General features: G+C 47.1%; 1 protein-coding gene across 2 annotated transcripts in view; it reads right to left on the bottom strand.

Moving 5' to 3' along the window:
* OCA2 (OCA2 melanosomal transmembrane protein) overlaps positions 1 to 13,835 on the bottom strand; it is a 1,032,003-nt gene that overhangs the window by 526,133 nt on the left and 492,035 nt on the right. For both annotated transcript variants that reach the window (XM_085622873.1, XM_085622872.1), the window contains one exon: positions 5,320 to 5,376. In XM_085622873.1, coding sequence (XP_085478999.1) covers positions 5,320 to 5,376 — 57 coding nt within the window. The remainder of the gene's footprint in view (positions 1 to 5,319; positions 5,377 to 13,835) is intronic.

Below are 13,835 nucleotides of genomic sequence, written 5' to 3'. Positions count from 1 at the left end.
AGTTTTAGGCCTCTCAAAAGGGGTCGAATTATAGGGCAAACTTACAGAAATAAATCCACTGTGGGACAGTGATCTGCTGGAAGTGGGTGGTTTGAAGCGATTCCATAAATGGGGTTTCTTGGGGACAGGCCACCTTGGAGACGTCTGGAGGGGGCAAGCCATAATCTCTTTTGAGGATCTAAAAGCAGAATACCAGATGTATGAATCAGCCAGGGTACGCAGTAAGGGCGCATATACTCGAGTGCGAGCAAATACCAGAATACACACCCCTGGAAGACAAGCTTTTGCTAGACCCAATGCCAGGTAAAGCCACCTCCTTGATATAAGGAAAAATTATGAACACACCAGACCCACTGGGTGCCTTATGGGAAGGATAGGAGGCAGAGGTGGGAATGCTGGATGATGACGATTGGGGGGAGCAATACAGAGCCCAATGGAGGTAGCTGTAAGAGCACACATCCACCTTATACAGCTTTGTATCCTTCATAGATCCTACACCTCCAGGAACCTCATGCATAGATTGGGCCACTGTAACACTGACCACTGTGCTAGGGGCTGCCGGGAAGTAGGCTCCTACTTTCATTTACTGTGGGATTGTCTAAAAATCCAGCGATATTGGGGAGAGACAGCACAGGTTAGGTCTGAGGTGATATGCCAGACATTCCCACTGGAAGCTAGATGGCATATACTGTGTGTGACTGGGAAATATATATGGCCAAAACATTCTAAGATATGGCTAATGGTCGCAGAAATGGTGGCAAAAAGGAATATTGCCAGGACCTGGGGTGCGGACCGACCCCCACGAGTTGCGCATTGGAAAACAGATCCCGATTGGTGGTGTGCAGCTGAAAAGATGGTGTTCCAGAGCCGGGACTTCCCGCGGAAGTGGGAAAAGATCTGGGGCCAATGGGTGGAATGCAGGGGCTACTGAGGACTCCTCTGGATAAATGATAGTGTTGGTGGGCTGGGAACCTGTGGTATTAGTTGTACAATGTAATGCCATTGATGCTCGAAATAATTACACTGATTGTACATTCAAATTTACAGTACTGGGTGAGCATGTAGAGAGGGTATCTCCCGTACTTCATGTCGAACAGTCACCATGTATGAAAGTTTCTTTTCTGTAGAGCATTTGTTTAATAAAAATAATTTATTTAAAAAAGAAGGGGGGCGAATTTGCAGTTTAATACTGCACTGCTAGGCAACAGTGTGTAAATCTGCAGTCATGTGAACACTGCCACTGTACTGGATACCATAATGGGTGTTGCCGTCCACTACTGGCATAGAAGTTACAGGCCCTAGATGTACTTTTTACAGTTCTCCAATACTATATATAGATTCGTTAAATATGCTAGTTAGGGGTATCCCAATTTAACCATATTGAAAGCAAGAGCACAACCACTTTATCTATCTTTAGCAGGGGTAAAGTGCACAGAGTTCTATAGCCAACAAAAATGTAGGGTGCAGCAAAGGTTTAATAATCCTAGGTGGATTCCCTACAGTCACATTAATCTTGTGTTTTTTAGAGAAGAAATATGTACGTGGGAACCTGCCGTCCCTGCTAAAATAAAAACCATCACTAATTTCCTTCTTACAGGCAACTTAGGACAGCTGCAATTGTCTATCACAAAGAAATGATGCAGCTGCTCTACTGTAATATCTTATTAAAGTTGAAATCTGATGTCATATTGCCTCCTGCCAGAGACTGCATCCAAGGTGAAAGGAAGGCATAGAGCTGCACTTGAAAGAGCAAAACTGACACCTATTTTTTTCTGTCTGTTTTTCTAGCTCGATTAACGGGAAGAAAGGATATATGTATGGCGACAAGCTAATTGTTTGCACTGTTTAGGTGATAGGAGTAAAGTTGAACTCTCTCTGCCCGTTTCTATATATTGTGAGCAACAACATTTTTTAAATCTGACTTGTATTAAATTGATTCTAATATATTTCCTCAACAAATATCTAACTGCTTTTTGTATTTAAATTTGCACTACAGTGTCTACTTCTATTTCTCAGGCCTACAAGCATCCTGTCTCGTTCGCATGAAAGAGCAACACCCTAAGTATTCAAGTGGTGTGTGGGAAGGGTGATGGTGTGAGCATGCATTATAAGCATCAAAGCCTGCGGTTGATGGCACCTTAGGCCTCATTCCTCGAAACCGTCAAGGAACTACTTGTGACTTGCAGTATCCTTCTAATCTATGGAAGGGGCAATAACCCATACATAATGATATAGGTACATATAAGAAATCCTCAAAAAAGTCATTCATTATCTTTGTTATTTGAGAGGTCATTTCTGAACAGTGCACACTGAGAGGGTGGAAGTTATAGCTGCAAAGTTCAGCATGTCTGGAATATTTCAGGGATTTTTATGGTATGAATCCTAACTTCCTTCAACTCATTTTCTGTTTTTTAGAACGATTTTTAGCCCACTTCTAGCAGGTGTTTCGCCAATGTTTAGCAAACGTTTTGTGATCCGAGTAAACCACAATTCCTTCATTTTAAGTGTTCAATATTTTTCTGTGTATATGCAATAAGAGGTCTGGTGATCGATCAAAATGGATCGAAGTCCACAACAGCACCGACAACAGAACATCATTGAAACGGAATGACCGCGTGGTAAAATACCCGGGTAATTATGACACAAGAGATGTTCCCGAATTGATACCAGACAACTTCGGTAATCACGCTGGAACATATTAAAACCCAAACCAAAGTTCCTTTAACATTTTGGAAATATTACCCGTTTGCAGGGTCGGATTGTGTCCCAAAAAAGTGGCCCACATTCCTGGATCACGCAACAGCATTTGGCTAGTCTCATCGGGCTCATTTTTAGAGAAATGTTTGATAAATTATGTATTTTAAAGCTCATAGAGCCAAAAACAATTAGAAACACTACATTTTGGCGAGGCGGGCGAAGTGAAATAAAGTAGCCCAAAGGTCACAACTCCTGAAATGGCTATGTTTGCCACCTGGCTGTTTGTTTTGAACCAGCATTACCAGTATTTTAATTCCCGTGCCAGTACGAAAATGACGAAAATCTCCTAACGCTGGTATTTTCTCCCCCCATCGATATGTACTTTAAAAGTTTGAACAGTAAATGTAAGGTGAAAGCAGTTTAAAATGTGGTCTAAAGCTTCTTTAATGATCCGTGACTGGTAATAAAAGCCATGTTAAGAAGGAATACAGACTTTTTTTTATTATTGAATAAAGAATCCTCTCTCATTATTAAGTTTAAGCCTTTGCAGATTCTTAAAAAATGAGCAAACAGAAGCTTATGTTTTTTTATTGTAGTTTTATATAGCGTAAATACATCCAAAGGGCGCAATTATATGAGCACTAGTTACATTACAGAAGATCAAATTCATTTTTATTTTAGGCCTTTGCACAATTAAGTAATTTGCCCAGAATCACAGGATGTTGCAGTGAGGCTGGGACTCGAACCTATTTCTATAGTTACACATTCAGCAGCTCTGACCCTAACATTTCATTGTCTCAATTTTCCGCTCTGGGAAAGGTGCTTCACAGCGAGGTTTATGCAAACATACACACCCCACCAACACCACCAAGGCCTGAAAGACACTATAGCCGAGGTGCCAACAACAGGCCCTCAGCAAGGCCATTCACTTACTCTCCCCAGCCCAGTCAACTGTAGCCTCAGGGTGATGGCCTGGCAGGGAAGAGGTGAACAAAAACAGGGGAGCCGAGGTGATGATGGCCCACAGCAGGGTAGTGGGACATTGCTTCTGGACGTCTGCGCCGGCCCCACGGGAGGCCAAGATAAAGACTGCAGAGGACAGAACAATATTGGCCTAGCGACACTGCTGAAAGCAACCCCTCATGATGATGCCCCCCCCCCCCACCTTAGAGGGGCCTGGTGGGGAAGACACTAAGTCTCTGTGGGCCATTTTACAAAAAGCGGCCCACTGGTGACCCATTAGGCAACGGCCCATCGGCCAATGCCCGACTGCTTGCGTTAGCAATCCGATGCGGTCTGTTTGACTCACAGAGATTTTTAAGTCACTTGAGACAAGTGTTCACTCGCTTAACCTGAGGGGAAGTGCAGCCGTGCATATGATGGACAGTGCTCACCCATCCCATAAAGTACAGGGGCGCTTCAATCCTGCCCTAAGTTGAGTGCTTATTGGGACCCAGTATTTGCACTGTTACACACCATGACCAGCATCCCGACAGCACAAGACCCTTGGCTGACACTTCTCAGAGTTATGGTGGATGCTCAAACTGGGGAGAGACGATCTGTCAGCATTTCACACTATTCGCCAAGAGATGGGTGCCAATGTCCTGGATGAGTGAGTCCACCTTGGAAATCATTCACTGAATCCAGGACATGATCTGCTGCAGAGATCATATCGAAATTACGCAGAGGGACATCAACCCAAAATCGAGACCCAAAGACTCTTGGTGTCCATTTGACTCAATTATTGGCACAAGACTCGTCCATGTGGTGTCGGTGGTAGGGCCTAATGCAGGGCGCAACAGTAAACACGCATAGCCACTAGTACCATGTTGGCCAGATCACTGAACCACGGCGGGAGCCCCGGGTTTTTGTATTGACTCATTCAAGTTGAACTGGCGCCGCCAGTTCTAACCATCTGCACCACGCATATGGGGGTCGCGACCGCTTCACCCTGTGCATTTATAATTAGTGGACTCGTCCTAAACTCTGGCAACACTACAGTTACTGTAAATAAACACATACCATGCCTCTGTTGTGGTATGTTCACTGCACGCATGCTTATTCCACACCATTAGTGCTAGATGTCGTGCACATTCGCCGCTGGCCTATAGACTGTATTGTAGGTCAGTGTCATCCTTGTTACCACGACTAATGCTTTAATTTCTTATCACTCAACAAAACCTTAAAAAAAACATGATTCATCGAAGTTGAGAAATCAAGAAAGAAAAAGTCAGTGACTAGAACGGATCCAGCTGCTCGGGTTACATTTATTATGATTGTTTCACGTGCCATTTACTTTTCATTTGGAAGCTTTTAATTTTCATATTTTTCGACAATTTAACGAGTTTTATCGAATATTCATGTTTTACACCTTAGGGGCCTGATTCAGAGGTTACTTTGAATAGTTGTAACATTCTCACAGTTTACTCCGGCATTTACAAGAGTAAATCACCGCCGCCCATGGAGAAAAAGGTTTGTGAATAAAGCCCACACACTGCGTGCAGCATAAAAACCTCAACTGTGGACAATCGCTCCCCACAGTAGGTACAGTTGTACACAATTGTTAAAATGTGAACATTTCTTGAGACCAAAGTAACACATGTACAGATATAACCAACTTACCTTTACAGCACAATAATCAAAGAATCCGGTTTCTGAAAAGATGGCCACCAAGATCATCTGCAAAGATTAATAATACATGCATTATTCTTTCAGCTTCAGACCTAGAGAAACCTTAAGGCTAAATTTATAAAAGACTTTGGAGATTGAATATTGAAAAAGAGCTCAGATGATCTGGTCGCAAATGGGTACAAGGGATGATTGTGCCCAATCACAACAAGCGGATAAGGGGCTTTTAAAGGGATAAATGGTTCTAGCTTTTCACAGAAGCATTTATGGTTTGATGCGGACAGAAGTCATCTGAGGGCATTTCTTGCAATAATGAAATAAGAAGCCTCAGAAACAATTCAAATGCTCCAAGTTTACCGGAGTGGCATTAAGATTTAGAAAAGAGTACAATTTAAACCTAAGCAGAGGACAAATAAAACAAAAATAGAATAATACAATCTGCTTGTAAAATATTGAATCCCTAAATGATAGGGAAAGAGGCCTCAGCATTGATGTGAACTTTGAGCTGCCATGTAGTTAAATATTCTACGGGCCAATGTACTAATCGGTGTTAACAAACCATTATATACAAATTGTATTCTGATTGGTTTGCAAACAGGGATGTTCACATGAGGCCACCTGGCATGATTCGCAAAGGGGAAGCTGTCCAACAGAGACAGCTTCCGTTTTGCAAACCTGTTACCACCTCAACTGGGAGTAGGGGGGGGAAGGGGGCTAACTGGTTTAGAATAAGTAATAGAAGGAGTGCCAGCACCCAAAGCTCTGTTTAGAAATACATAGCCAGTGCTTTTATAAATCCGCTGTCAGAGTTTGGGTTACTGGTTGAGGGAAGTAAAACCCTACTCAAGCAGTAACCACAATCCTGGTCTGGGTGAAGTCATAAGTGAACCCCAACTTAACCTGTGCTCAACTGTCTGGTAGCTTGGCACAGAGCAGTCAGGCTTAACTTCGAAGCAATGTGTCAAGTATTTATGCAGTACTTCAAACAGTAATAAAGTGAAATCACAACACAAGAAAAATTCCGCACCAATTAATTAAAAAAATGGAGTCAGCAAAAATCCAATCAGTAGAATCAGAGATATACAATTTTAAAGATTTCAGTGAAGTGCCAACTGTGGTTATCTGCTCACGCTGGTCCAGGACAAAGCCACAAGTTAAGGCCGACCGCGATCGATCGTGGGCCGGCTACAGGGACCCCACTTAGTTCCACTGAAAACAGTACCTTAATCCTGGTTGTGAGGAGATGCAGAGCCATGCATTGAGGATGCGTCACGCAGCAGAGGTGATATGAGGTCTGAGCGAGGACATGAGTCTTTGCAGTGACAGTTTCGGGAAGCCGAGAGGTGTGATGCGCTGTCCTTGCTTGGAGATGTGTTGTTCTGCAGAGGTTTCAATGGGCTGCATAGGGTAAGGTGTATGTCCTGAATGGAGATGTGTCACACAGCAGTGGCTCCGAAGGGCTGTGATGGGGGTAATGCAAAGTCTGTGTGTTGGGGTAGTCCATGCAGCAGATGCGATGTAACGGTTCTGAGGGCATTGCATCAATTAGCAAAGTCAATGCGTCTGTTCTGCAGGAGATGTGCTGCACCAGAAATGCGTCTGTCCTGTTGAATCCACAGATGGGCTAACAGAGCACCTTCAGGCCCTCTTCAAATGGTCCAGGGCGGCACCACCTGGGAGGGCAGGACACACCGGTGGCAGAGTCTGGGTACTGGGTTCATGGTTGTCTTCTTCCTGGAAGAGTCCACAGGTCTAGAAGTGTACTGAAGAGTTGGGTGTAAGGGTCCAACATTTATACCTGGTGCCCACTTTGAAGTAGAGCGAAGCTTCTAGAGGTTTCCACACACTCTGAGGTGTCAGGCGTTCCCTTACTTCCAGCTTGTCTGAGATCAGGAAAGACCAGTGTCAAATCCTTTGTGAGAGTGTAACGACAGAGCCTTTGTGATGTCTAAGTGTAGTAGGTGACAGCTTCTCTCCCTCATTAACTCAGAGTGGTCCATCCTGCCAACGCCTTGATACACTTATTCTCACTTTCTGGGAGCTATAAACAAAGGCCACTGCCAGCTACACCTAGTCATGTGACCGAGTAACAGGCTGCAGGCACCAAATGGTTAGGATAAGAAAAGAAAATGTCAGCATTGTAAAAGTTGGTTGGCTAGCCACAAAAGGGGCAGCGCTACTGACCCAGAAACCAAGGCAATCAAAACATGTAAAAATGAAAAAGGTTCTAGGAGATAGCATGAATATATACAAAAAGTTAACCAGTTGCAATACAAATTAAACGTTCCCAAAAAATGAAAAATATTATAATGGGAATTTTTGTGAAACTTATTATTTAATAATAATTTGAACTGTTTTGAAATGTTTGAGTAGGCACTCTGTTTCATTTGTTTTGGAACGTTTAATTCATATTGGAACGGTTTCATTTGTATAAATTTTCTTCTTCTACTGGAACCTTTGTGGTTCTAAAAGCAATTTCAGAATTGTGACTGAAAGTCTGACTTAACCATTAAAGAGGGTTTTTAATTGTAATTCATTAGACACCATAATCGACCTACCTGCTCGCAATTGACAGTTATCACTTATTAAATGTAATATGGTAACCCAATGTTATCCTATAGAAGAGGTAGGGCCTTACTGCAGCAAAATACGAATTTAGGAGTTTTTTTTTTTTTACTACCAGGACATATAAAAGTTAAAACTACATGTCCAACTTATTAAATAAACTGCACCCTGCCTTCTGTGCTGTTCAGGGCCTACCTTAGGAGTGACTTATGCATTAAACAAAAAGGTTTGGGGCTGGCAAAAGTTTTATTTCATCAGGTCAAAATGGCAGTATAAAACTGCAAACACAGGCTGCAATGAACGGCCTGAGGCATGTTACGTAAATGGGTGGCACAATCCGTGCTGCAGGCCCACTAGTAGCATTTAATTTACAGGCCCTGGCCCAATGTCGTACCACTTTACTAGGGACTTATAAGTAAACAAATAGGCTAATTGAGTGTAAGCCAATTCTACTATGTTTGAAGGAGAGAGCACAAGCACTTTAACACGTATTAGCAATGGTAAAGGGAGCAGAGTCTTAAATTCAGCAAAACGGGAAGGTTGAAGGCAGAACGTTAGGGGAGAAACATACCAAGGATGCCAGGTCCAACATCAGCACACACATATCACTTTGATCTCCTCATTAATGAGGGACATCAGCCCTTATAAGGCCCCTTTTCTAGATGGATGACCTGTTTTAGGGATAACAATGGTGACCATGTCTAACTCTGGGGAAAAGGTTCCCACATCAGCTGCTTCGTTATAGAAGGCCAGCAGTTGTGGTAACAGGAGGGAATTACATTTTTAGTAGTATCTCGCAGGGATACCCTCGGGCCCCAGTGATTTTACCTGGGGACATATCAGATAATGCTTCCTCAATGTCATCAGCTGTAATTGACTGGTCTAGTTCCCCGGGAAGGGATTTGAGGATTGAGGGCAACAGGACCTCCCTCAAAATGAGGCGGGTGGCTTTGTGAGGCGGCTGCGGCAAACACTCGTACAAGGTCCCTCAGCATACCTGATTTGGGGGCCCACCCTGGAAGCAAACTCTTTGGTGGCCAGTCAGTAGAGCAGCTTCCTAGATTTATCCCAGTGCACGTAAACCCGCTCAGTTGATGCTCTCCAGCATTGGCGCACCACCTCCAGCGAGAGTTGTCACACTTGTGCCCTCACCAACGTTAGTCGCCGGTCAAGCTCTGCAGATGGATCCCATAGACTCGTCGCTACAGGTTAAGGATTTGGGTCCCTAGGGTAGTAATCTGCTACAGCTTCCTTTTCTCCCTACCTGGGATATGTCCCTTTAGTAGACCTATGAGTGCGAATTTTCTAGCTGCCCACAAGTTGCACTGTATCTTTATTAATCTCAAAGTAGTAATGAATCTATGACTATATACTCAAAGCTTTCCAGATCTTGTAGGTACGATGCACTGAGATGCCAGATTGTCCAAAGAGTATGCGCTGAGAGGGGGGGGGGCGTGGCCAACTGCCGAGCATGGCAGTCGCCTCTTAGGGTGGCTCCGGACCCGGGCTGCACTTATCCTGATTATAACCGTTGCCTGACGTGTTACCTGCAATCAGGGACTGGGTGCCATGGTGCAGCACTTGTGCAGATCATCGGAGCCGACTTGGGGCTTCCGAGAGGTCCCTGCAGCGGAGTGGAGCGAGCGGCGGCAGAGGGGCCTACGGAGCGGCGGTGGAGATTCGCGGCGTGCCGAGCCGGTGCGATCGCGGGGCTGCGGCACAGTGCATGCGGCCCCGAGACCATTGGCTGAGGAGGATCGGCGGGGCCCCCGTCGGGGTCACGAGCAAGCACACGGAATGGGAGATACGGCGCGACCTGGGGAGCGAGTGCAGGCGGCCTGGAGGAGCGCGACGAGGGAGCAAGACAACGCGAGAGCCGGGGATGCGGCGCAGCCTACTCGGGCCTGCTGTGTCCAGCACACTTCAGTGGGGTAAATACCCCGGGGAGTAAAGGTCAATAGCGGCGGAGTGGTGCTACCAAGGGTGAGCGGGGGAGGAGAGCCAGACACGCAGCATGGACGGCCCCCAAAGGCAGCGGTGCAGTCTGGATGGTAGCTGCCGGACACTGATTGAATGGGGCAGCACTGAAGCCGGCGGCAGGTAGAGGACTGCATAGAGAAAGTGGAGAGAGCGTGTGCTGCGCTACAGAGATGGTTGGGGCATAGCGCACAGGGTGCTGCCATAGAGAGAAGGCCACACAGGACGCCTGGAAGACTTCGCCCCCAGCCTCCCTAGGAGGGTATAGACCAGTGCATCTACACTGAGACACGCGGCTGCAATTAATGTGCCCAGAGCACAGCATTGGGCACCGAAGACAGGAGCAGGGGTCAATCAGCCAGAGCCGGTGATAACAATTACTCTGGGGACTGACGGCGGGGCTGGCCGGGCCAGCTACATAGTGAGGAGCCTGGTGGACACGGCAGACAGCCCAACGGAGATAGTGGACGAGGACTCCCCGCGGTGGCAAGGGATAAGACCCCTAGTAGTTTCGTGATGGGGGCGAGTGAAGGGCAAACAACAGGACAGCGAGACGGGCACTGACCGTGTCCCAGACACAGCAGCATATATGGACGCTTCCTTGCAGGCCAGCTGTATACCACCTACCAACGCAATGGAAACGATGGACAAACTAGATTTAATCTTACAGGAAGTGAGAGACTCGAGGAAAGCTTTAGAAATTCAAATCAGCGCCCTCACGACCGGCCTATCGCTGCTCAGAGCTGATCATACCAAACTCGCTGACAAGGTGAAGGACCATGTTGTGGAGCTGGGCGTCCTCTCCCCCCAACAGACCCAAAACTCCACCCATATCAAACAACTACAGACCCAGGTCGCCACCCTGATGGAGCGCGTGGAGGATGCGGAAGGGAGAGCGCGAAGGAACAATATCCGCGTCATTGGTATGCCGGAAAGAAGCGAGGGGGCTGACGCTGCCCAAGACATGGAGGGATGGCTCAGGGAACACGTCACCTCTGATGGGCTTTCCTATCATTTCTGCATAGAGCGGGCACACAGAATTCCTGCGGGCCTTCCGAAACCGGGGGCTCCGCCACGACCACTCATACTTAAATTGCTCAACTACAGGGATCGAGATGTGCTGTTGCAGAAATCGAGAGACGTGCCCCAAATTAGATTAGAGAACACTATGGTCTCGCTGTACCCAGACTACACAAAGATGGTGCAGATGCAGTGCTCCTCCTTCCAGGCAGTTAAATGGAAGATGCGGGAATTAAATCTACAGTATGCCCTTCTCTTCCCGACGCGGCTACGGATCATTTACGAGCGGAAGACTTATTTCTTTGAAAGCCCCGGTGATGCGGAGGAGTGGCTGGAGGTGATGGAGCCGGAAAGACGACCATGGACAGCGTCTCAGACTTCGACTTCCACAGCACGAGAAGGTCGATCGACAGGGCAGCGCAGCTCTCGCAGGCTGCGCAGAAGAGATATGCAGCTCCGCCCAACGTCCCAAAAGGTGCAGAAAGACAAGGAAACGGTGATCCTTGCAGTTTCCTCCTTCCGAGGCGCGGCAGGGATCGGCGATCTGACTACCTCAGAGGTAGACACCCAGAGATCGGACTCTGATGGGAGTGTAGCCCTGTTTCCTTCGGTGACTCTGCAGACGGCGGACGAGCTGATCCCTTAGCGGGTTGGACTGTGCTGTGAACCTGGACCCGAACAGAACAGTAACGTACATGGTTGCTAGCTCCTTATTGTCATAATAGTTATAACGGTATTGCATTTGTTGTATACACGGCCCGGGGGAAGCGAGACCACCATAGCACCCCAGAGCCGGAGTATGCGTTGGATGGGTAGGTTTGGCCACGTACCCCAATATGCGTAAGCCTTGTTTGAATGCTGGTTTGGTTTTTATCTTTTTTGTTTGGTTGGGTGGTTCGGTTTAGTATTATAGGGGTGGGAACTAGTCCTGGGTTGTGCGCTCTCTTAGGTTGGTATGGCAGGGTGCAAGATAGGGCGACCATGTGGCGGCCAAACTTGGATAAGCGATACATATGCAGAATAAATACACCATAATAACGTGGAACGTCCGGGGACTAGGCTCAGTTCAGAAACGCCATAGGATACACGCACAGCTGCTGAGGCGTAGGGCGCAGATAGTCTACCTACAGGAGTCTCATATGGTTGAGTCGGAGGTTGGGAAAGTTCGTAAAAAATGGAAGGGGCAGGTTTTTTCTACCACATGTTCGGGATTTGCGTGAGGCGCCACAATATGGGTCAGGCATGGAGTGCCCTTTACGCCGGTGGAGCACAGAGTGGATCAACAGGGGAGGTACATCCTGGTGCGGGGTACACTAGATGGCAGGCCAGTAGTTCTGGGCTCTATATATGCGCCGAACTCAGAGCAGGAGAGGTTTCTGGGAGCACTGTTGGATGCCTTTTAGCTGGATGGGAGGGTCACCCATGGATACTCGGTGGGGACTGCAACGCTGTGATGAATGTGGCGCTCGATAGGTCGCATCCACCCCTACATGGGACAGGGGTCTGCAAGCAGGCGGGTGCGCTGTGTGGATGGGCGTAGGGATGGGGGTTGTGCGATGTTTGGAGGATAAGGCACCCAACCCATAGGGAATACTCCTTCTATTCACCAGTACACATGCTACACATGAGAATTGATAGGATGTACTGTTCAAATAACATTGCGATGCAAGTGATGGATACCACTTATTTGGCGAAATCTTTTTCAGATCACAATCCACTGGAAGTGGTGATCGAGTGGGGGAGGATACCCACCCCAGTGCCTACATGGCGGTTGTGGCCCCAAATGCTAGAAGACTCAGTATTTCGCTTCGCTATATTGGACACTATTCAGCATTATTTTACTGAAAATAGTAACACGGCGTCTACTAGATTAATCGAGTGGGACGCCTTTAAAACGGTGATCCGTGGGAAGGCAATAGGGGTGACGGTGGGTGCGCGGAAAGAGGTTAATAAATCCCTTATGGAGGTAGAAGAAAAGCTCGATAAGTTGGAGCAGGAAGCCGTGCAGAGCGCCGACAAGTGAGCACCCCTGCAGGAGGCTAGAATTAGACATGCTGAACTCCTGGAATCACTCAGGGTCATAGACCATCAAAGGTACACGCAATTGTGTCACGCAGAGGCGGACAAGAGAGAGACCCTGCTGGCAAAATTGTTAAGGGACAAACCCCCTAACATGGTTATCAGTGAGGTCACTATCACCACAGGAGAAGTGGTGTCCACCCAGGGAGAGATAAAGGAGGCTTTCCGGCAATATTAAGAGCGACTTTACAGTGAGCCTGGGGATGTACTGGACGCAGACATAGATGAGTTTTTAACTGCGGCACCCTGCCCCCGGCTATCGGCAGACGCGCAGAAAGGATTAATAGGCCCCATTACAAAATCAGAAATTAAAGCAGCCATTAAGGGCCTCCCCAGGAATAAAACCCCCGGGATGGATGGTCTGCCAGCCGAATTTTATGCTACCTAAGCGGACATACTCGTGCCCCAGTTGGAAATTTTATATAAAGAAGCACTGGAAAAGGGAAGCTTGCCCCTCACTACGACACAGGCACTGGTGGCGTCGCTCCCGAAGCCAGGCAGGGACCCCACCGACATGGCCAGTTATCGCCCACTATCATTGCTAACGACGGAGTATAAAATACTTAGTAAAGTGCTGGCGAATAGACTCCTGCCGAACTTGCATAAACTGATCCATATGGATCAGACGGGTTTTTTACCTGCTCGAAGTACATCATTGAACACGAGGAAATTGCACCACCTGCTTGCGGAGGCCCCGAATCACTATGATTACGCGGGTTGTATCTCCCTTGATATGTGACAAGCATTCGACTCTGTTAAATGGGACTACATATTCAAGGCCCTAGGAAGATTCGGATTGCCAGACGAATACGTTTGGTGGATCTGCCTCCTCAACAACGCCCCTACGGCTAGAGCGCGAACGGGAGCAC

This window comes from Triturus cristatus, chromosome 8, assembly GCF_964204655.1.
Source record: "Triturus cristatus chromosome 8, aTriCri1.1, whole genome shotgun sequence".
NCBI classification, from domain to species: domain Eukaryota; kingdom Metazoa; phylum Chordata; class Amphibia; order Caudata; family Salamandridae; genus Triturus; species Triturus cristatus.
Note: the sequence above shows the minus strand (reverse complement) of the source record. Positions and strands in the feature narration are given on the sequence as shown.